The 21,502-nt window shown below is 43.2% G+C and overlaps 1 protein-coding gene across 1 annotated transcript in view; it reads right to left on the bottom strand.

Moving 5' to 3' along the window:
• Positions 1-1,597: 1,597 nt before the first annotated feature.
• AGFG2 (ArfGAP with FG repeats 2) overlaps positions 1,598-21,502 on the bottom strand; it is a gene marked incomplete at its 5' end in the record, with an annotated part of 27,405 nt that continues 7,500 nt past the window's right edge. The window contains 11 exon segments of the mRNA XM_087947414.1: positions 1,598-2,300; positions 4,114-4,199; positions 4,290-4,421; positions 6,762-6,854; positions 6,951-7,003; positions 7,113-7,218; positions 12,095-12,216; positions 12,690-12,820; positions 13,715-13,805; positions 14,500-14,615; positions 21,176-21,269. Coding sequence (XP_087803540.1) covers positions 2,001-2,300; positions 4,114-4,199; positions 4,290-4,421; positions 6,762-6,854; positions 6,951-7,003; positions 7,113-7,218; positions 12,095-12,216; positions 12,690-12,820; positions 13,715-13,805; positions 14,500-14,615; positions 21,176-21,269 — 1,324 coding nt within the window.

Raw genomic sequence — 21,502 nt, 5'->3', positions numbered from 1 at the left:
AAAAGTTGGGAATCCTGCCTTGTTTGAAGCCCGCCAGCCTTAAAAGTTGGGAATCCTGGGTTGTTTGAAGCCCACCAGCCTTAAAGTTGGGAATCCTGGGTTGTTTGAAGCCCACCAGCCTTAAAAGTTGGGAATCCTGGCTTGTTTGAAGCCCGCCAGCCTTAAAAGTTGGGAATCCTGGGTTGTTTGAAGCCCACCAGCCTTAAAAGTTGAGAATCCTGGCTTGTTTGAAGCCCGCCAGCCTTAAAAGTTAGGAATCCTGGCTTGTTTGAAGCCCCCCCAGCCTTGGTGACATTGCAATCATTCCACAACTAGGTTCTCCGCCGTCACGATTTCTCCCAACCACCATATTCCGACTTAACAACCACCGGTTCGGCCAAACCGCTGCGAACCGGCTCGAATCCCCCACACACGCTCTGAACCAACCGAACGGCGTCTCCCTTTAGGATGCCAACTTCCCAAGGGATTTCCCGGCGGATCCCAAAGCAAAGCTGGGATCGGCTCAAGGCCACACCTAAGCGCAGCCAGGTTGGGGGGGGGGGGACCCCAACTATCAAGATACTCACCCCACCCACCCCCCCCGCTCCATAAAATTTGGACTGAAAAGGCACGTCCGTCGCGATCACCACCTCCGCGATCCGTCTCCGGGCTGTCTGTCTGTGTGTGTATGTGTGTTTGTGTGTGTGTGTTTCAGGGTGTGAGCATCCCTCTGAGCCCCCCACACACACTTTGCAGCCCCCCCAAAAAGAAACCAACATCCGGACACGTTCGTTAAATACACTTTTTTTTAAATTCTTTCTCCTTCTCGTATAGCTATTTTGATAGACATTTTGAGCGCAACGCAAGTTGTGTTCTCTCTCTCTCTCTATATATATATAGAGATTTTTGTGAGTAATAGATAAGATATAAGCTTGAAAAAGGTAGGTCCATATTTCTCTCGAAAATATAAACTCCAGTCTTTTTTGGGGGAAGGGCAAAGGGGAGGGGGTTACTAAAAGGATATGGTGGTCGGAAGCTTCCTGACCTCCTTCTCACACACACCCCCTCCACCGCGTCGAAATCACCGGAAAATGAAATGCGGCAACGGAGGGAGGACGGGGGAAAGGAGGCGCTCGCGGTCACTCACACTTCATTCACACACACACACTTTTTCCAGCCCCCCAACACACACAGGCGGGGGAGGGCAGGCTAAGCGTCAATAGGCAGGTACTCTGCCCTCCATTCGGGGGGTGGTGTTTAAACCCACCCACCACCCCGAAAAGGACAAGAGGACACGGGGAGGGGGCTTTGACGGGGGAGGGGGTTAGGACGAGAGGAAAAGGCTTCCGGAAAGTGTCACTTGCGGGTCGGACTCAGCAGGCACTGATCGACAAGGGTGGAGGGGGTTTGGAAGACTTTGGAGGGGGGCAGCATTTTGTGAGCGGGGAGGGGCGGAAGGAAGGACTCCGGGAGGGCTCCTCCCCCAAAAAGCCCGTCTCCCGTGGACCAGGTGACATCCAGGGAAAGGAAGCTATGGGGGGTGGGGGACTGCCAAGCCCACCCCCCACCCCCAAAAAGGCTCCAAACCATATGGCACGTGGCAGGGGAGACCCTCCTCCCAAATTTGTGTGTGGGGGGGCAGCTCCCGGTCATAGAGAGGGACCCCTCTCTCTATGGTCCTTTGAGGGGGAGACCCCGCTTCTTCAGGGTCGTGGCCGATGGCGGGGGGGCAGGGGGACAAAGCCGCCTCCCCCACAAATGAGGCTCACGAGCTGAAGCGTCCCCGATTGACCCCCTCCTCCCCATTCACACACACACAGACCCCTCCCCTCCAGGTTTAGTGCAAGAAAAAGGAGGAGGGGCAGCTTCGCCCCGGCCCTCCCTGCCTTGGGGCGGGATGGGGGTGTCCCCTTGGCACAGAAGCTGCCCCTGACCCACTTCAGATTCTGTGCTGTTGGGGGGAGGAAAGGAAAGGAGGAGGGCTGATTCCAGGAGACCCCCCCCCCCTCCCTGGGACCCCTTCACAAGGTGTCTTTGGCCTCGGCTGCTGCCCTCCCCTCCCTTCCCCGCTCGCTCCCGCTCCCCTGTTGGGTGACCCGCTCCTCCGAGCGCAGGGCCCTCCCCAATCGCTCCTGGGGGAGAGACGGCCCTGCTGTGCAGATGGGGAGTCGTCGTCGTCCTCCCCAGCCCGCCCGCCCCGGGCTGAGGGGGTCTCCGCCCGCTTGAGGGGGAAGGGGAGGTTGGAGGGTGCTAGGAGAATGGGTTGGTGGGGGGTGCTTTGCCTGGGCGAAGGGGGGCGAAGGGGCGGCGGCCATCGGGTTCTGTGGGAAAGAGAGAGAGAGAGAGAGGAAGAGGGTGAGGGACGCAGGGCTTCCCCAAGACCCCCTCCCCAGAAGGCCCCCTCCCTCCTTCAAGGTCCAACCCTCCACCCCGGAAGTCCTCCCTCCCTCCTTCAAGGCCCCACTCCCCGGAAGTCCTCCCTCCCTCCTTCAACGAACCCCGTCCCCGGAAGTCCTCCCTCTCTCCTTCAAGGCCCCCTCCCCGGAAGTCCTCCGTCCCTCCTTCAAGGGCCCCTCCCCGGAAGTCCTCCTCCCTCCTTCAACGAACCCCGTCCCCGGAAGTCCTCCGTCCCTCCTTCAAGGCCCCCCTCCCGGAAGTCCTCCGTCCCTCCTTCAAGGCCCCCTCCCCGGAAGTCCTCCCTCCCTCCTTCAACGAACCCCGTCCCCCGAAGTCCTCCGTCCCTCCTTCAAGGCCCCCCCCGGAAGTCCTCCTCCCTCCTTCAACGAACCCCGTCCCCGGAAGTCCTCCCTCTCTCCTTCAAGGTCCCCTCCTCCCCGGAAGTCCTCCCTCTCTCCTTCAAGGTCCCTTCCTCCCCGGAAGTCCTCCTTCCTCCTTCAAGGATCCCCCTCCACCCCGGAAGTCCTCCGTCCCTCCTTCAAGGATCCCCTCCACCCCGGAAGTCCTCCCTCCCTCCTTCAAGGCCCCCTCCCGGAAGTCCTCCCTCTCTCCTTCAAGGTCCCCCTCCCCGGAAGTCCTCCGTCCCTCCTTCAACGCCCCGCTCCGCGAAGTCCTCCGTCCCTCCTTCAACGAACCCCGTCCCCGGAAGTCCTCCCTCCCTCCTTCAAGGATCCCCCTCCACCCCGGAGTCCTCCCACCCTCCTTCAAGTCCCCTCCCCCGGAAGTCCTCCCTCCCTCCTTCAAGGATCCCCCTCCCCGGAAGTCCTCCGTCCCTCCTTCAAGGATCCCCCTCCACCCCGGAGTCCTCCCTCCCTCCTTCAAGGATCCCCTCCACCCGGAAGTCCTCCGTCCCTCCTTCAAGGTCCTCCTCCCCGGAAGTCCTCCTCCCTCCTTCAAGGACCCCTCCACCCGGAAGTCCTCCTCCCTCCTTCAAGACCCCCTCCCGGAAGTCCTCCTCTCTCCTTCAAGGTCCCCTCCTCCCCGGAAGTCCTCCTTCCCTCCTTCAAGAACCCCGCCCCCGGAAGTCCTCCCTCCCTCCTTCAAGGATCCCCTCCACCCCGGAAGTCCTCCCTCCCTCCTTCAAGGATCCCCCACCCCGGAAGTCCTCCCTCCCTCCTTCAAGGATCCCCCTCCACCCCGGAGTCCTCCTTCCCTCCTTCAAGGATCCCCCTCCACCCCGGAAGTCCTCCGTCCCTCCTTCAAGGATCCCCTCCACCCCGGAAGTCCTCCGTCCCTCCTTCAAGGATCCCTCCACCCCGGAAGTCCTCCGTCCCTCCTTCAAGGCCCCCTCCCGAAGTCCTCCCTCCCTCCTTCAAGGCCCCTCCCGGAAGTCCCTCTCCTCCCGGGAAGTCCTCCGTCCTCCCCCCTCCCGGAAAGTCCTCCCTCCCTCCTCAAGGATCCCCTCCACCCCGGAGTCCTCCTTCCCTCCTTCAAGGATCCCCCCCCCGGAAGTCCTCCCTCCCACCTTCAAGGACCCCCTCCCTGCAAGTCCTCCCTCCCCCTCCTCCTTCAAGGTCCCCCTCCCCGGAAGTCCTCCCTCCTCCTTCAACGCCCGCTCCCGGAAGTCCTCCTTCCCTCCTTCAACGAACCCCGTCCCTGGAAGTCCTCCCTCCCTCCTTCAAGGATCCCCTCCACCCCGGAAGTCCTCCCTCCCGGCCTGTCTCCCGCCCCCCTTACCACAAAAGGGTTGGTAGAGTAGCCGGCGGGGAGTCCGAGGGGCCTGGCGGCGTCTCGCGAGGCGGGAAACCTACCAAAGGGGGATCCTGTGGACGGAAGGGGGTGTCACGGGAGGGAAGCGGACTAGCCCGCCCCCTCCCCTCCCCGGGAGTCTGAGCTCTCCCCCCTTGCCTTACCGCCGCTTGTGGGGCTGACCCAGGGCTCCTTGCGGGGAGAAGAACAGCGGCGGCTCCCTGCGGCGGCAGCGCTGGGGGAGCGGGGAGGTAAACGGGCCGGAGAAGCTGCCGGGGAGCCGACCAGGAAGGTGCCTGCCGGAAGAGGGAAGGAAGCGGGGAGGAGGAGTCACGGGGGGGGCTCCCCAATTCTCACGGCCTATGCGGAATTCTTGTCCAAATTCTATTCTATGCTGAATTTTTCTCTAAATTCTATTCTAAATTGCATTCTATTCTGAATTCTATTCTATTCTGAATTCTATTCTGAATTCTATTCTGAATTCTATTCTATTCTGAATTCTATTCTATTCTGAATTCTATTCTATTCTGAATTCTATTCTGAATTCTATTCTGAATTCTATTCTATTCTGAATTCTATTCTGAATTCTATTCTATTCTGAATTTCTATTCTGAATTCTATTCTGAATTCTATTCTGAATTCTATTCTATTCTGAATTCTATTCTGAATTCTATTCTATTCTGAATTCTATTCTGAATTCTATTCTATTCTGAATTCTATTCTGAATTCTATTCTGAATTCTATTCTATTCTGAATTCTATTCTGAATTCTATTCTATTCTGAATTCTATTCTGAATTCTATTCTATTCTGAATTCTATTCTGAATTCTATTCTGAATTTATTCTATTCTGAATTCTATTCTGAATTTATTCTATTCTGAATTCTATTCTGAATTCTATTCTATTCTGAATTCTATTCTGAATTCTATTCTGAATTTATTCTATTCTGAATTCTATTCTGAATTCTATTCTGAATTCTATTCTGAATTCTATTCTATTCTGAATTCTATTTCTGAATTCTATTCTATTCTGAATTCTTTCCTGAATTCTATTCTATTCTGAATTCTATTCTATTCTCAATTCTATTCTGAATTCTATTCTGAATTCTATTCTGAATTCTATTCTATTCTGAATTCTATTCTGAATTCTATTCTGAATTTCTATTCTGAATTCTATTCTATTCTGAATTCTATTCTGTTCTGAATTCTATTCTGAATTCTATTCTATTCTGAATTCCATTCTATTCTGAATTCCATTCTATTCTGAATTCCATTCTATTCTGAATTCTTTTCTAAATTCTATTCTATGCTGAATTCTTTTCTAAATTCTATTCTGAATTCTATTCTATTCTGAATTCTATTCTATTCTGAATTCTATTCTGAATTCTATTCTGAATTCTATTCTATTCTGAATTCTATTCTGAATTCTATTCTGAATTCTATTCTGAATTCTATTCTATTCTGAATTCTATTCTGAATTCTATTCTATTCTGAATTCTTTTCTAAATTCTATTCTGAATTCTTTTCTAAATTCTATTCTATGCTGAATTCTTTTCTAAATTCTATTCTAAATTCCATTCTATTCTGAATTCTATTCTATTCTGAATTCTATTCTGTTCTGAATTCTATTCTGAATTCTATTCTATTCTGAATTCCATTCTATTCTGAATTCTATTCTATTCTGAATTCTATTCTATTCTGAATTCTATTCTGAATTCTATTCTATTCTGAATTCTATTCTATTCTTTCTTTTCTAAATTCTATTCTATTGAATTCTTTTCTAAATTCTATTCTATGCTGAATTCTTTTCTAAATTCTATTCTGAATTCTATTCTCTTCTGAATTCTATTCTCTTCTGAATTCTATTCTGAATTCTATTCTATTCTGAATTCTATTCTATTCTGAATTCTATTCTATTCTGAATTCTTTTCTAAATTCTATTCTATTCTGAATTCTTTTCTAAATTCTATTCTATGCTGAATTCTTTTCTAAATTCTATTCTAAATTCCATTCTATTCTGAATTCTATTCTGAATTCTATTCTATTCTGAATTCTATTCTGAATTCTATTCTGAATTCTATTCTATTCTGAATTCTATTCTGAATTCTATTCTGAATTCTATTCTATTCTGAATTCTATTCTGAATTCTATTCTATTGTATTCAGAACTCTATTCTATTCCGAATTCTATTGCATTCTGAATTCTACTCTACTCTCTTCTAAATTCTACTCTACTGTATTCTGAATTCTATTCTGAATTCTATTCTATTCTGAATTCTATTCTCTGCTGAACTCTATTCTGAACTCTACTCTACTCTACTCCCTCTCCTCTCCTCTGGCTAGACCCACTAAGACTCAAGGAGCCCAGATCCTCCGCGAGAAATACTCCTCGGACACTGGGACTCGCTTCCGACCCCCGGACGGAGATGGCCAGAGCGGGTTGTTGGTGGTGGTCACGACCCTCATTTTACGAGTCCCTACGGCGGAGTAAGATCTGGCTTCTCCCCACCAGGGCCTTGGCCCCGCCCAACAGGTGTTGGTAGTGGCGCTCCGGGGCTCCGTCCTCTGGCAAAAGGTTTTCGGGGGGTCCCAACGAGGCGGTGGTCAGGCCCCGGCGGAAACGACCACGCCAGGCTTACCTTGGGCGAAGCCGTTGGTCTGGAAGGGGTTGGTGGACGGCAGCGTCGGCTGGGTGAGCACCGGGCTGGCAAAGGGGTTGGTGCAGGTGGGAACTACGCGGGAGAGAGAGGGAGGGAAGGTCCAGGCCCGTCAGCCCCCGGAGGGTCGGCCACGAGCCCTTCCCCCCCCCCCCAAAGATCCCTACTTACCCCCGAAGACCGCCGCGGGGCTGGCGGGGGACTGGCTGAGGGGTCCGAAGACGCTGCCAAAAAGGAAGTGGCACTTAAGCTGGAAGCAAGGCCGCCCCCCAACAGACGGGTCGTGGCTGGGGGCCAGCCGAGGACGGGCTGGCGGGGAGGGGGAGGAGCTACCTGCTTGGGACTCCTCCCATGTGGAAGGCTCCGGCGCCCAGGCTCGGGATGCCCACGCCGGGCTGGCTGGCCGGGGAGGCGGGGAAGGCTCCCACGTGGGCACCACCTGTATGGGAAAGGAAGAACGGAGGGTCAGAGTTCTTGCCCGAAAGCCCTTCCAACTCTTGATCTTTCAAAGGTTGTAGCTCAACTACCGAGCTTTCGCCCGAAAGCCCTTCCAACTCTTGATCTTTCAAAGATCGTAGCTCAACTACCGGAGCTTTCCAGCTCGAAAGCCCCTTCCAACTCTTGATCTTTCAAAGATTGTAGCTCAACTACCGAAAGCTTTCGCCCGAAAGCCCCTTCCAACTCTTGATCTTTCAAAGATTGTAGCTCAACTACCGGAGCTTTCTCCTGAAAGCCCCTTCCAACTCTTGATCTTTCAAAGAATGTAGCTCAACTACTGGAGCTTTTCACCTTCCAACTCTTGATCTTTCAAAGATTGTAGCTCAACTACCGGAGCTTTCGCCCGAAAGCCCCTTCCAACTCTTGATCTTTCAAAGATTGTAGCTCAACTACCGGAGCTTTTGCCCGAAAGCCCTTCCAACTCTTGATCTTTCAAAGATTGTAACTCCACCACCGGAGCTTTCGCCTGAAAGCCCTTCCAACTCTTGATCTTTCAAGATTGTAGCTCAACTACCGGAGCTTTCTCCTGAAAGCCCTTCCAACGCTTGATGTTTCAAAGATTGTAGCTCAACTACCGGAGCTTTGCCCGAAGCCCTTCCAACTCTTGATCTTTCAAAGATTGTAAGCTCCACTACCGGAGCTACTCAAAGCACCTTCCAACTCTTGATCTTTCAAGATTGTAGCTCAACTACCGGAGCTTTCGCAAAGCACCTTCCAACTCTTGATCTTTTAAAGATTGTAGCTCAACTACCGGAGCTTTCGCCCGAAAGCCCTTCCAACTCTTGATCTTTCAAAGATTGTAGCTCAACTACCGGAGCTGCTTTCGAAGCCCTTCCAACTCTTGATCTTTCAAAGATTGTAGCTCAACTACCGAGCTTTGCCAAAGCACCTTCCAACTCTTGATCTTTCAAAGGTTGTAGCTCAACTACCGGAGCTTTCGCCCCGAAAGCCCCTTCCAACTCTTGATCTTTCAAAGATTGTAGCTCAACTACCGGAGCTTTCGCCCGAAAGCACCTTCCAACTCTTGATCTTTCAAAGATGGTAGCTCAACTACCGGAGCTTTCGCCCAAAGCCCCTTCCAACTCTTGATCTTTCAAAGGTTGTAGCTCAACTACCGGAGCTTTCGCCGAAAGCACCTTCCAACTCTTGATCTTTTAAAGATTGTAGCTCAACTACCGGAGCTTTCGCCCCGAAAGCCCCTTCCAACTCTTGATCTTTCAAAGATTGTAGCTCAACTACCGGAGCTACTCGAAAGCCCCTTCCAACTCTTGATCTTTCAAAGGATTGTAGCTCAACTACCGGAGCTTTACCCGAAAGCACCTTCCAACTCTTGATCTTTCAAAGGTTGTAGCTCAACTACCGGAGCTTTTGCCCGAAAGCCCTTCCAACTCTTGATCTTTCAAAGATTGTAGCTCAACTACCGGAGCTTTCGCCTAAAGCACCTTCCAACTCTTGATCTTTCAAAGATTGTAGCTCAACTACCGGAGCTTTCGGTCGAAAGTACCTTCCAACTCTTGATCTTTCTTTTTTTTTTTTTAAACAAGTTTTATTAATTTTTAAAACACACAAATTGTCATTATTCATTACATGTTTAAACCTTTTTTCATTGTCAATTTAACAAGTCAGATAAATTATAATTCTGTTTTAAACCATTTCCATACAACATACCAAAACCTCTTATTCAATTTCTCTTTACTTCTCTTTACTCTTATTCAATATCATTATTATTATTTCATCTGTTTCTTTCTGACTTAGTTACCATTATTCTCAATCTATATTTCTACAATTTTTAACTAATTCTCCCCCAAAAGACATATACACACAACACACAAAACATAAAAAAATCTTTTGGAAAGTAACTTGGACCCAGGTGTCTCTCTCTTCATGGACTTCAATTATATTCATGCTCATCTTACATATCATTACTTATTTTATTTACCATTCTAAGCCTTCTATATTAACTTCCCCACATGTTTCACACTTCTTACTTCTATCTTAATTAATCATCTTAATTTGAATCATTATATTTATATCTTTTGTCCATTTTTTATCATCCCTTTGTCTCATTCCTTATAAAAAAAAAGAAAATAAGTTTCTCCTGAAATCATTAATCAGAGTATGATGCCTTTCTATCTCCCCCTAAGTTAATCAAATTAATCTTTAAAATAATATCTAATACCCAATCCGATTTTTGCTTGGTACATTCTATCTAACTAATACATCCAACATAATTAAGTACATAATTAGACAATAAATCCAAATATTAAAAAAGATACTATAATAAAAATTTTATAATAACATCAATACCATAGTCTTATTAAACTCTTTAATTAAAACAATATTCTAAACCTCCCTATTATTAAGTTTTAAAGCCAATCATTTTTAAACATTTTAACATTTTAATCTCTTATCAACTCTTAAATCATTACAATACTACCATCTCATCTTATGTACCTTGCAAAATCTTTTTTTTTTTTAAAATTATACTTTATCCATTATCCAAAAAAAAAGTTTCTTTTTTCATTTAATTTCAAGACATTGTAGCTTTTCTCCACCTTTTCCCTTTCTTTTCTTCTCCCAACAAACCTTTCTACCCCCTTCTTCTAGCCTCTGCCTTGCCAGCTTCCCTTCTCTGTCGTATTCCTTTTCCCTTTTGTTTACTATCATCATATTGGTTTTGCACCTTATTTTTCCCTTTCTTAAATGTTTTTTAGATCTTAAGTCCTTAAGTCCTTTAATTTTCTTCTTTTCTCTTCTTTTCTTTTCTTTCTCTCTTCCTTCTTTCTGGATCAAGTTCTGAGATTCATTAAAGATGGCTCCTTTCTTTCTTTCTTGTTCCTCTGCTGTCTTCATCTGTTGTAAAGTTTGTTGATAATTAATAAGCGCCATTTCTAAGAAAAGGAAAGCTTCTTCCACACCATCTTTACCATTTTTTTGCTTGTTCATATTCTTTTCTTAGTTCCTCAACAGAAAGAGCCATTATAAATCTTTTCTTTTCTTTTCCCCTTCTTTCTTCTTACAACAACCAGAATATTCAAAAGAAAATAAAATAAAAAAAAAACAGTCCCAAAGTTATCAGTCAGTCCAAACCAAGGCAGAGTTCTCACTTTCTCCTTCTGGGGCAATATCAATCCAAGAGAAAGAAAGTCCAAATCTGTTTAAAATCTTATTGCAATATATTCTAGTCTTCAAATCCTTAAGGCATCTACTCCAACAAATCTTAGCATACAAATGTTTTCTTTTTAATCCTCTCTCTTCCCACTCATCGCTTAAAACCAATTTTCACCTAAAAGAAATAGGTTTCTTAATATCCAGTTATTTATTCCGTAGGAAAAGAGGGAAAGCTATCCTTTCAGCACCTTCACAGCCGCTTTTTTTCCTCTTCTGGCAGGTATTATTCAGAAAGTCATACTTTTCAGGAATTTTATTAGATATGTCTTAGAGTCCTAGGAACCAAGAAAAACTTTCTCCTCTCAATCACTTTCTCCACTTCCTCCTGCGCATTCTTACCCGGCTGCCAGCTTCTTTGTGGCGGCCATTACAGACCGGGCCGCTGCACCGTCCTGGGAAAAGGGAGTTCTGCCGGCCAGGGAGGGAGTCTGCAGCACCCCAAACCCTTCTCCGGATCCCCTACCTTCAGCTGCCCCTGCAGGCAGCCTAGCTCCAGTGCACCGGCTGGGCCGGAGCCCCAAAAACGGGTAGCGCGGCAGGGATCGCGCAGCTTCGCAAATCCCTGCCGCCGCGAAGCCGACAAACCGGAAGTCCCACCGGAGCTTTCGCCCGAAAGCACCTTCCAACTCTTGATCTTTCAAAGGTTGTAGCTCAACTACCGGAGCTTTTGCCCGAAAGCCCCTTCCAACTCTTGATCTTTCAAAGATTGTAGCTCAACTACCGGAGCTTTCGCCCGAAAGCACCTTCCAACTCTTGATCTTTCAAAGATTGTAGCTCAACTACTGGAGCTTTCGGTCGAAAGTACCTTCCAACTCTTGATCTTTCAAAGATCGTAGCTCAACTACCGAGCTTTACCCGAAAGCACCTTCCAACTCTTGATCTTTCAAAGATTGTAGCTCAACTACCGGAGCTTTCGCCCGAAAGCACCTTCCAACTCTTGATCTTTCAAAGATTGTAGCTCAACTACCGGAGCTTTCGCCCGAAAGCACCTTCCAACTCTTGATCTTTCAAAGATTGTAACTCAACTACCGGAGCTTTTCACCTTCTAACTCTTGATCTTTCAAAGATTGTAGCTCAACTACCGGAGCTTTTGCCCAAAAGCACCTTCCAACTCTTGATCTTTGAAAGATTGTAGCTCAACTACCGGAGCTTTCGCCCCGAAAGCCCCTTCCAACTCTTGATCTTTCAAAGATGGTAGCTCAACTACCGGAGCTTTCGCCCGAAAGCACCTTCCAACTCTTGATCTTTCAAAGATTGTAGCTCAACTACCGGAGCTTTTGCCTCACAAATATATATATAATCGGAGACCGTGATTGATGATACCCAGCCTATGAAGGTGCTCAGTTGGAGAATCTGATTTACGACACACCCAGGGAGGAGGAGAAAACAGGGTCAACAGGGGACCGTCATGACGTAGGCCAGAAGTTGGCTTCATCCAGGGCGGGGCCAGCACGTTCGCCTTCTAATGAATCTTCGGAACTTTTTTTGAAGTTTGGCTCGAGGATCGCCATGTTAAATTCGGGCGACGGCTGGAATCCTGGCAGCGGACACCCCTGCAACCGGATCACCCCGGGACCATTGGGGGGGGGGGTCTCTCGCTCGGGGCCCGAAGGCAGGGAAAATGGGTGGGAGAGGTTGGAGGTTACCTGCAGTCATCGGCTGACTCTGGAAAGGACTCTGGCTGGAGGTCAAGGGGTCCCCGAATGTCGACACTGCCGGGCCGGCCCCAAAGGCATCGAAGCTGGAGAAGGCCGGGTGAGCTGCGCTACTGGGCCTGAGGGCACAAATTGGGGGAGGGGATGAAGTGTGGGAGGGAGGTGGGTTCTGCGGAACGGGCGGAAATACTTTTCACTTTGGGAAAGGGCCTTAGACCTGCCGGATCTGCGCCTCAATAAATCAACGGGAGAAAATAAGGTCTCGGCGAGACGGATATCGTGGAGGCTGGCTGGATGCCTGACCGGACGGTTGGGTGCGACTCCGATGCGGCCATGGTTCCTGACTTGCCAACGCGCTCGGGCCACCGCCCTGCAGGCCCCCCCTGCCGGCCCCAGGCTGATTCTCGGGGGGGCCAAGGGATCCCCGTCGTTCCCTTTTTGAGACCGCCAAGGTCTTCCTCCCCGACAGCCCGATCGGCATTCAAAAGAAAGGAAGGCTTCTGCCGACGGCTACCCCAAGGGGACAACCTCCCCGTGGCCAGGCAGGAGGGAGCCCCTCCCACTTTTGAGTCCCCGCCAGGTGGACTCACCTCCAAAGGCAGAGAAAGCAGGCCTGGCGGGTGGGGCCGCAAAGGGGTCCCCCCCTATGTCCGCCAGGAGGTCGGTGCTGGCCTTCTTGACCGGCTGGGCGGGCGGTGCCGGGGCTTTCTCCAAGACCTGCAAGAAAATTGGGGAATGAGGCACGGCCAAGGTCCGTGCGGGAGGAGGAGGAGGTTACGGTCCGCTGGGAGGAGAGTCCGACAGTGTGGAGGAACATGGGGCCAGTCCTAAAGTCTGGGGAGGGAGAAAGGACTCGGACGAGAATCCTGCGTCCGACGCCGAGATGGGGGCTGGGGGGACACCTGGGAGGGATGTGCCGGCTCCGGAATCTGACAGCAGCGAGGAAGAGGCCCAGCGGGAGCCTGTTTCCCAGGGCGCGCCCGCACAGAGCGAGGCAAGAACAGCGGAGACCAAAGGGGGGCGACTCAAGAGACGATAAAAGGCATCAAGGAGGAGCGAAGGGACAGGAGCCTTTGCGGGAAGCAACTTTCGTCCGTTCGGATCGAGATTTGAAACCGGAAGCTCCGCGTTCGCTTGGTGCTCCGTTTCGGGGGCCTCGGGATCACTAAGGGGCCATGGATAGTTGGGTATAAAGGTGGGTGCTGATCCGGCTTCTCCCGAAGGACTTTTGGCCGACTCTTTACAAACCGTTTCCGGCTCGTTACGGGCTGCGAACGACTACGATTCACGGCCGTTGAAAGAAAGAGGGTTGGGGGACTAACGTGGGTTTGTAAGGAGGGGCCGTGAATTGCTTCCCTCCCACAAAAGGCTCAAAGTGCCAGGCCGGGGGTCAGGAGCAGTGCCAGCCGGGAGCCAAGAACGGGGTCCAAACCCCGACGCGAGTGGACGCAGGGGCCGGCCTTTGAGTCGTCTTGTCAGCTTCCCTTCGACCCCAGCTGGGTTGAACTGGCCCACCTCCCCCACCCCCTGGGAGGGGGGGGACCTTGCATGCCAGCTGTTTTGGGTGGAAGGGCCCAGTGGAGCCCCCCTCCCTTAGCCAGGAGCTCTGACCTGGGGGGTCTTGGCGGCCATCTTGGCTTCTGCAGGGGAGGCCTGGGCACTTGGAGCGGCCTGGCTTTTGGCTTGGTCAGGCGAGACGTACCTGGGAGAAAAATCGAGAGACAGGTGAGCCTTGGGGAACGGGAGGGGGAGGACTTCCCAGCCCTTCCCCTCCCCCTCGGCCCTCTGGGTGGGTTTCTTCCAGTGGATCACGCCGCCACGTCGTCGTCCTCGACGTGCGACGGAGCCTCTTCCGCTCAAATCGTACACTAGACTGTAACGGTGGCGAACCGGGGGCAGTCATCGGACAATCCCCATTTTACAACGAATCCATCAGGAGAGAGGAGGCTGGAAGGGCCCTGGAAGGTCTTCTAGTCCAGCCTTCTTGGGGATTTAGAGAAGAGGCGGAACTTTTTCCCTCCCCTCCGATCCTGGGATTACCTCTCGAACCCGAGAGACCGAATTCCCGCAACCGTTGTTCGTCTGGTTTTTGTCTCCCCGCGGATTTCCCCCCGCCTCTTTTCCCAACCTTTGAGACGCCTCTTCCTGGTCTCCGAGATGAAGAGAAGGGCGAGGAAGGGAACTGCCTTCACGGATGGATCTGCCAGGTTGGCCAAGGAAAGGCCTACGACGGATCCCGGCATCCAACGGTTTTTGCGCCGAGGGAGCCGCCGCACGTCGACGGCTGCAAACCCGGAGGGAAACGGATCCCCGAGCGCTTCGATTCCACAGGGGGAAATCTAGGATAGACTCCCTTCCTCCCACCCAACCCCGGCCGCCCGCCCTTTGGTCCTCACCATCGCTTCTTCTCGTATTTCTCCTGCAGGAACTCCTTCACTTTCTGAGGGTCGCGAGAATCGGGCTGGACGGAGGCCCGCGCGTCGAAAGACCCCAACCAGATTTTCCGACAGGCCTGGGGGGGGGAGGGAAAGCGGGGGATTTTCGAACGAGAGGAAAGAGCGGCCCGTCAGGTTCAACCAGGTCCTGGTGGCGCCAAAGGGGTTGCTCCCTACCCACCCACCCAAACCCCCCCCAAAACGCATCCGAAACTTCCAAAAAAATAAGTTGAGTCCGTCTAGTTGCCTTTTTTGGGGGAAAAATAAAAAAGCACCAATCGAGACCCTACCGGTCGTTTTAGGAGAGGGGTCTTCCGACCTTGGCCGCTCCTGGACTATCTCAGAAATGGGAGAGAAAAATAGGAGACTAAAAAAAAGACGGGAGGGGAAGCCGAAAATGCAAGAGTCGACGATAAGCAAATGTAAGAAAAGACAACTGGATACAAAAAGGGAAACGTAGAGATCACGGTTGAAATGAAAAAAGAAAGAGACGCCGCACGGAGAGGTATTTTTGTAGCAATATATCAGAACGGATTTGGAGGAATTGGACTAAAGAATGGAGAGTATAATGACAATGTAGTAGGGATGGAAATAAGGATTTACAACAGGCCGAATTGAATTAAATAGAAATGCCATTAAAGATATAAAATGTATTAGAAAGTATTATGTATATAAAGTATTATGTAGAGCATAATAAAATGTATTGTAAAGTATTATGTATATAAAGTATTATGTGGAGCATAATAAAATGTATTGTAAAGTATTATGTATATATGTATATATGTATATAAAGTATTATGTGGAGCATAATAAAATGTATTGTAAAGTATGATGTATATATGTATATAAAGTATGCGGAGCATAATAAAACATATTGTAAAGTATGATGTATATATGTATATAAAGTATTATGTGGAGGATAATAAAATGTATTGTAAAGTATTATGTATATAAAGTATTATGTGGAGGATAATAAAACGTATTGTAAAGTATAATGTATATATGTATACAAAGTATTATGTGGAGCATAATAAAATGTATTGTAAAGTATTATGTATATAAAGTATTATGTGGAGCATAATAAAACGTATTGTAAAGTATGATGTATATATGTATATAAAGTATTATGTGGAGGATAATAAAACGTATTGTAAAGTATGATGTATATATGTATATAAAGTATTATGTGGAGGATAATAAAACGTATTGTAAAGTATGATGTATATATGTATATAAAGTATTATGTGGAGGATAATAAAACGTATTGTAAAGTATGATGTATATATGTATATAAAGTATTATGTGGAGCATAACAAAATGTATTGTAAAGTATTATGTATATAAAGTATTATGTGGAGGATAATAAAACGTATTGTAAAGTATAATGTATATATGTATACAAAGTATTATGTGGAGCATAATAAAATGTATTGTAAAGTATTATGTATATAAAGTATTATGTGGAGCATAATAAAACGTATTGTAAAGTATGATGTATATATGTATATAAAGTATTATGTGGAGGATAATAAAACGTATTGTAAAGTATGATGTATATATGTATATAAAGTATTATGTGGAGGATAATAAAACGTGTTATAAAGTATGATGTATATATGTATATAAAGTATTATGTGGAGGATAATAAAACGTATTGTAAAGTATGATGTATATATGTATATAAAGTATTATGTGGAGCATAACAAAATGTATTGTAAAGTATTATGTATATAAAGTATTATGTGGAGGATAATAAAACGTATTGTAAAGTATGATGTATATATGTATATAAAGTATTATGTGGAGCATAACAAAATGTATTGTAAAGTATTATGTATATAAAGTATTATGTGGAGGATAATAAAAGCGTATTGTAAAGTATAATGTATATATGTATACAAAGTATTATGTGGAGCATAATAAAATGTATTGTAAAGTATTATGTATATAAAGTATTATGTGGAGCATAATAAAACGTATTGTAAAGTATGATGTATATATGTATATAAAGTATTATGTGGAGGATAATAAAACGTATTGTAAAGTATGATGTATATATGTATATAAAGTATTATGTGGAGGATAATAAAACGTATTGTAAAGTATGATGTATATATGTATATAAAGTATTATGTGGAGGATAATAAAACGTATTGTAAAGTATGATGTATATATGTATATAAAGTATTATGTGGAGCATAACAAAATGTATTGTAAAGTATTATGTATATAAAGTATTATGTGGAGGATAATAAAACGTATTGTAAAGTATGATGTATATATGTATATAAAGTATTATGTGGAGCATAACAAAACGTATTGTAAAGTATTATGTATATAAAGTATTATGTGGAGCATAATAAAACGTATTGTAAAGTATGATGTATATATGTATACAAAGTATTATGTGGAGCATAATAAAATGTATTGTAAAGTATTATGTATATAAAGTATTATGTAGGAGCATAATAAAACGTATTGTAAAGTATGATGTATATATGTATATAAAGTATTATGTGGAGGATAATAAAACGTATTGTAAAGTATGATGTATATATGTATATAAAGTATTATGTGGAGGATAATAAAATGTATTGTAAAGTATGATGTATATATGTATATAAAGTATTATGTGGAGGATAATAAAACGTATTGTAAAGTATGATGTATATATGTATATAAAGTATTATGTGGAGCATAACAAAATGTATTGTAAAGTATTATGTATATAAAGTATTATGTGGAGGATAATAAAACGTATTGTAAAGTATGATGTATATATGTATATAAAGTATTATGTGGAGCATAACAAAATGTATTGTAAAGTATTATGTATATAAAGTATTATGTGGAGGATAATAAAACGTATTGTAAAGTATAATGTATATATGTATACAAAGTATTATGTGGAGCATAATAAAATGTATTGTAAAGTATTATGTATATAAAGTATTATGTGGAGCATAATAAAACGTATTGTAAAGTATGATGTATATATGTATATAAAGTATTATGTGGAGGATAATAAAACGTATTGTAAAGTATGATGTATATATGTATATAAAGTATTATGTGGAGGATAATAAAACGTATTGTAAAGTATGATGTATATATGTATATAAAGTATTATGTGGAGGATAATAAAACGTATTGTAAAAAGTATGATGTATATATGTATATAAAGTATTATGTGGAGCATAACAAAATGTATTGTAAAGTATTATGTATATAAAGTATTATGTGGAGGATAATAAAACGTATTGTAAAGTATGATGTATATATGTATATAAAGTATTATGTGGAGCATAACAAAACGTATTGTAAAGTATTATGTATATAAAGTATTATGTGGAGCATAATAAAACGTATTGTAAAGTATGATGTATATATGTATACAAAGTATTATGTGGAGCATAATAAAATGTATTGTAAAGTATTATGTATATAAAGTATTATGTGGAGCATAATAAAACGTATTGTAAAGTATGATGTATATATGTATATAAAGTATTATGTGGAGGATAATAAAACGTATTGTAAAGTATGATGTATATATGTATATAAAGTATTATGTGGAGGATAATAAAACGTATTGTAAAGTATGATGTATATATGTATATAAAGTATTATGTGGAGGATAATAAAACGTATTGTAAAGTATGATGTATATATGTATATAAAGTATTATGTGGAGCATAACAAAATGTATTGTAAAGTATTATGTATATAAAGTATTATGTGGAGGATAATAAAACGTATTGTAAAGTATAATGTATATATGTATACAAAGTATTATGTGGAGCATAATAAAATGTATTGTAAAGTATTATGTATATAAAGTATTATGTGGAGCATAATAAAACGTATTGTAAAGTATGATGTATATATGTATATAAAGTATTATGTGGAGGATAATAAAAGCGTATTGTAAAGTATGATGTATATATGTATATAAAGTATTATGTGGAGGATAATAAAACGTGTTGTAAAGTATGATGTATATATGTATATAAAGTATTATGTGGAGGATAATAAAACGTATTGTAAAGTATGATGTATATATGTATATAAAGTATTATGTGGAGCATAACAAAATGTATTGTAAAGTATTATGTATATAAAGTATTATGTGGAGGATAATAAAAGCGTATTGTAAAGTATGATGTATATATGTATATAAAGTATTATGTGGAGCATAACAAAATGTATTGTAAAGTATTATGTATATAAAGTATTATATGGAGGATAATAAACGTATTGTAAAGTATAATGTATATATGTATACAAAGTATTATGTGGAGCATAATAAAATGTATTGTAAAGTATTATGTATATAAAGTATTATGTGGAGCATAATAAAACGTATTGTAAAGTATGATGTATATATGTATATAAAGTATTATGTGGAGGATAATAAAACGTATTGTAAAGTATGATGTATATATGTATATAAAGTATTATGTGGAGGATAATAAAACGTATTGTAAAGTATGATGTATATATGTATATAAAGTATTATGTGGAGGATAATAAAACGTATTGTAAAGTATGATGTATATATGTATATAAAGTATTATGTGGAGCATAACAAAATGTATTGTAAAGTATTATGTATATAAAGTATTATGTGGAGGATAATAAAACGTATTGTAAGTATGATGTATATATGTATATAAAGTATTATGTGGAGCATAACAAAACGTATTGTAAAGTATTATGTATATAAAGTATTATGTGGAGCATAATAAAACGTATTGTAAAGTATGATGTATATATGTATACAAAGTATTATGTGGAGCATAATAAAATGTATTGTAAAGTATTATGTATATAAAGTATTATGTGGAGCATAATAAAACGTATTGTAAAGTATGATGTATATATGTATATAAAGTATTATGTGGAGCATAATAAAATGTATTGTAAAGTATTATGTATATAAAGTATTATGTGGAGCATAATAAAACGTATTGTAAAGTATGATGTATATATGTATATAAAGTATTATGTGGAGCATAATAAAATGTATTGTAAAGTATTATGTATATAAAGTATTATGTGGAGCATAATAAAATGTATTGTAAAGTATGATGTATATATGTATATAAAATATTATGTGGAGCATAATAAAACGTATTGTAAAGTATTATGTATATATGTATATAAAATATGTGGAACATAATAAAATGTATTGTAAAGTATGATGTATATATGTATACAAAGTATTATGTGGAGCATAATAAAATGTATTGTAAAGTATTATGTATATAAAGTATTATGTGGAGGATAATAAAATGTATTGTAAAGTATGATGTATATATGTATATAAAGTATTATGTGGAGCATAATAAAATGTATTGTAAAGTATTATGTATATAAAGTATTATGTGGAGGATAATAAAACGTATTGTAAAGTATAATGTATATATGTATACAAAGTATTATGTGGAGGATAATAAAACGTATTGTAAAGTATGATGTATATATGTATATAAAGTATTATGTGGAGGATAATAAAACGTATTGTAAAGTATGATGTATATATGTATATAAAGTATTATGTGGAGGATAATAAAACGTATTGTAAAGTATGATGTATATATGTATATAAAGTATTATGTGGAGCATAATAAAATGTATTGTAAAGTATGATGTATATAAAGTATTATGTGGAGCATAATAAAGCGTATTGTAAAGTATTATGTATATAAAGTATTATGTGGAGCATAATAAAGCGTATTATAAGTATGATGTATATATGAATACAAAGTATTATGTGGAGCATAATAAAATGTATTGTAAAGTATTATGTATATAAAGTATTATGTGGAGCATAATAAAACGTATTGTAAAGTATGATGTATATATGTATATAAAGTATTATGTGGAGCATAATAAAATGTATTGTAAAGTATTATGTATATAAAGTATTATGTGGAGCATAATAAAACGTATTGTAAAGTATGATGTATATATGTATATAAAGTATTATGTGGAGCATAATAAAATGTATTGTAAAGTATTATGTATATAAAGTATTATGTGGAGCATAATAAAATGTATTGTAAAGTATGATGTATATAAAGTATTATGTGGAGCATAATAAAATGTATTGTAAAGTATGATGTATATAAAGTATTATGTGGAGCATAATAAAATGTATTGTAAAGTATGATGTATATATGTATACAAAGTATTATGTGGAGCCTGTCAGAGAAAAGATCTAACCATAAAATAGGATAATGTTCTCTGCAGATCAAAGAGGAAGGGATGAGAAGAGAGTAAAGCAGGCGGATCGCAGAGGAAGGGATGAGAAGAGAGAGAAGCGCCAATCCACCAGGGCCTTCGCGGTCCTCCCCCCCTCCATGCCCCCCCTCCTCCCAAAAAAGGGGAGGGGCTGGTCCGTTTTGCTAGCCTTTTTTTTTAAAAAAAATGCAAATACCCCTCCCCGCGTTGTAGAGTCCCACCGCCCAGCTTACCGTGTTCCTCGGTGCCTTGGAAGGTGGGTTGGGGTGGGGGGCTGGACACGTATCGGCCGCCCACTCTGGGGCCGGGCGCGGGGCAGGACCAGAACCCAAAGCCCGCGGAGACACCTCCCCCTCCTCCTCCCCGTGACCCCCCCCCCCCAACCACTCACTTCGTTCCCACGGGACTGGAGGAACTGGACTTCGGCCTCGGTGAAGGTGGTCATGGAGATGGACTTCACCCGGTGTGGAGGATTCAGGCCACGGCTACATTTGGGGGAGGGCGGGGGGGAGGGGAGGGGGGAGAGAAAAGCATTCCCGGGTTACAATCAGGTACAGGAGCCCAGACTGACCGAGTTGGAAGGGACCTTGGAGGTCATCTAGTCCAACCCCCTTCGGCCCTCAACTACTGGAAGGCTGCTCTCCTGTCTCCCCTGGTCCTTTTGTTCCTTAAAATCAGATGATGAGTTGGAAGGGACCTTGTAGGTCATCTAGTCCAA

Source organism: Notechis scutatus, chromosome Z (genome assembly GCF_049901735.1).
Source record: "Notechis scutatus isolate UNSWTSFEM ecotype Mainland chromosome Z, rNotScu1.2, whole genome shotgun sequence".
NCBI lineage: Eukaryota > Metazoa > Chordata > Lepidosauria > Squamata > Elapidae > Notechis > Notechis scutatus.
This window is presented reverse-complemented; position numbering and strand designations above follow the sequence as displayed.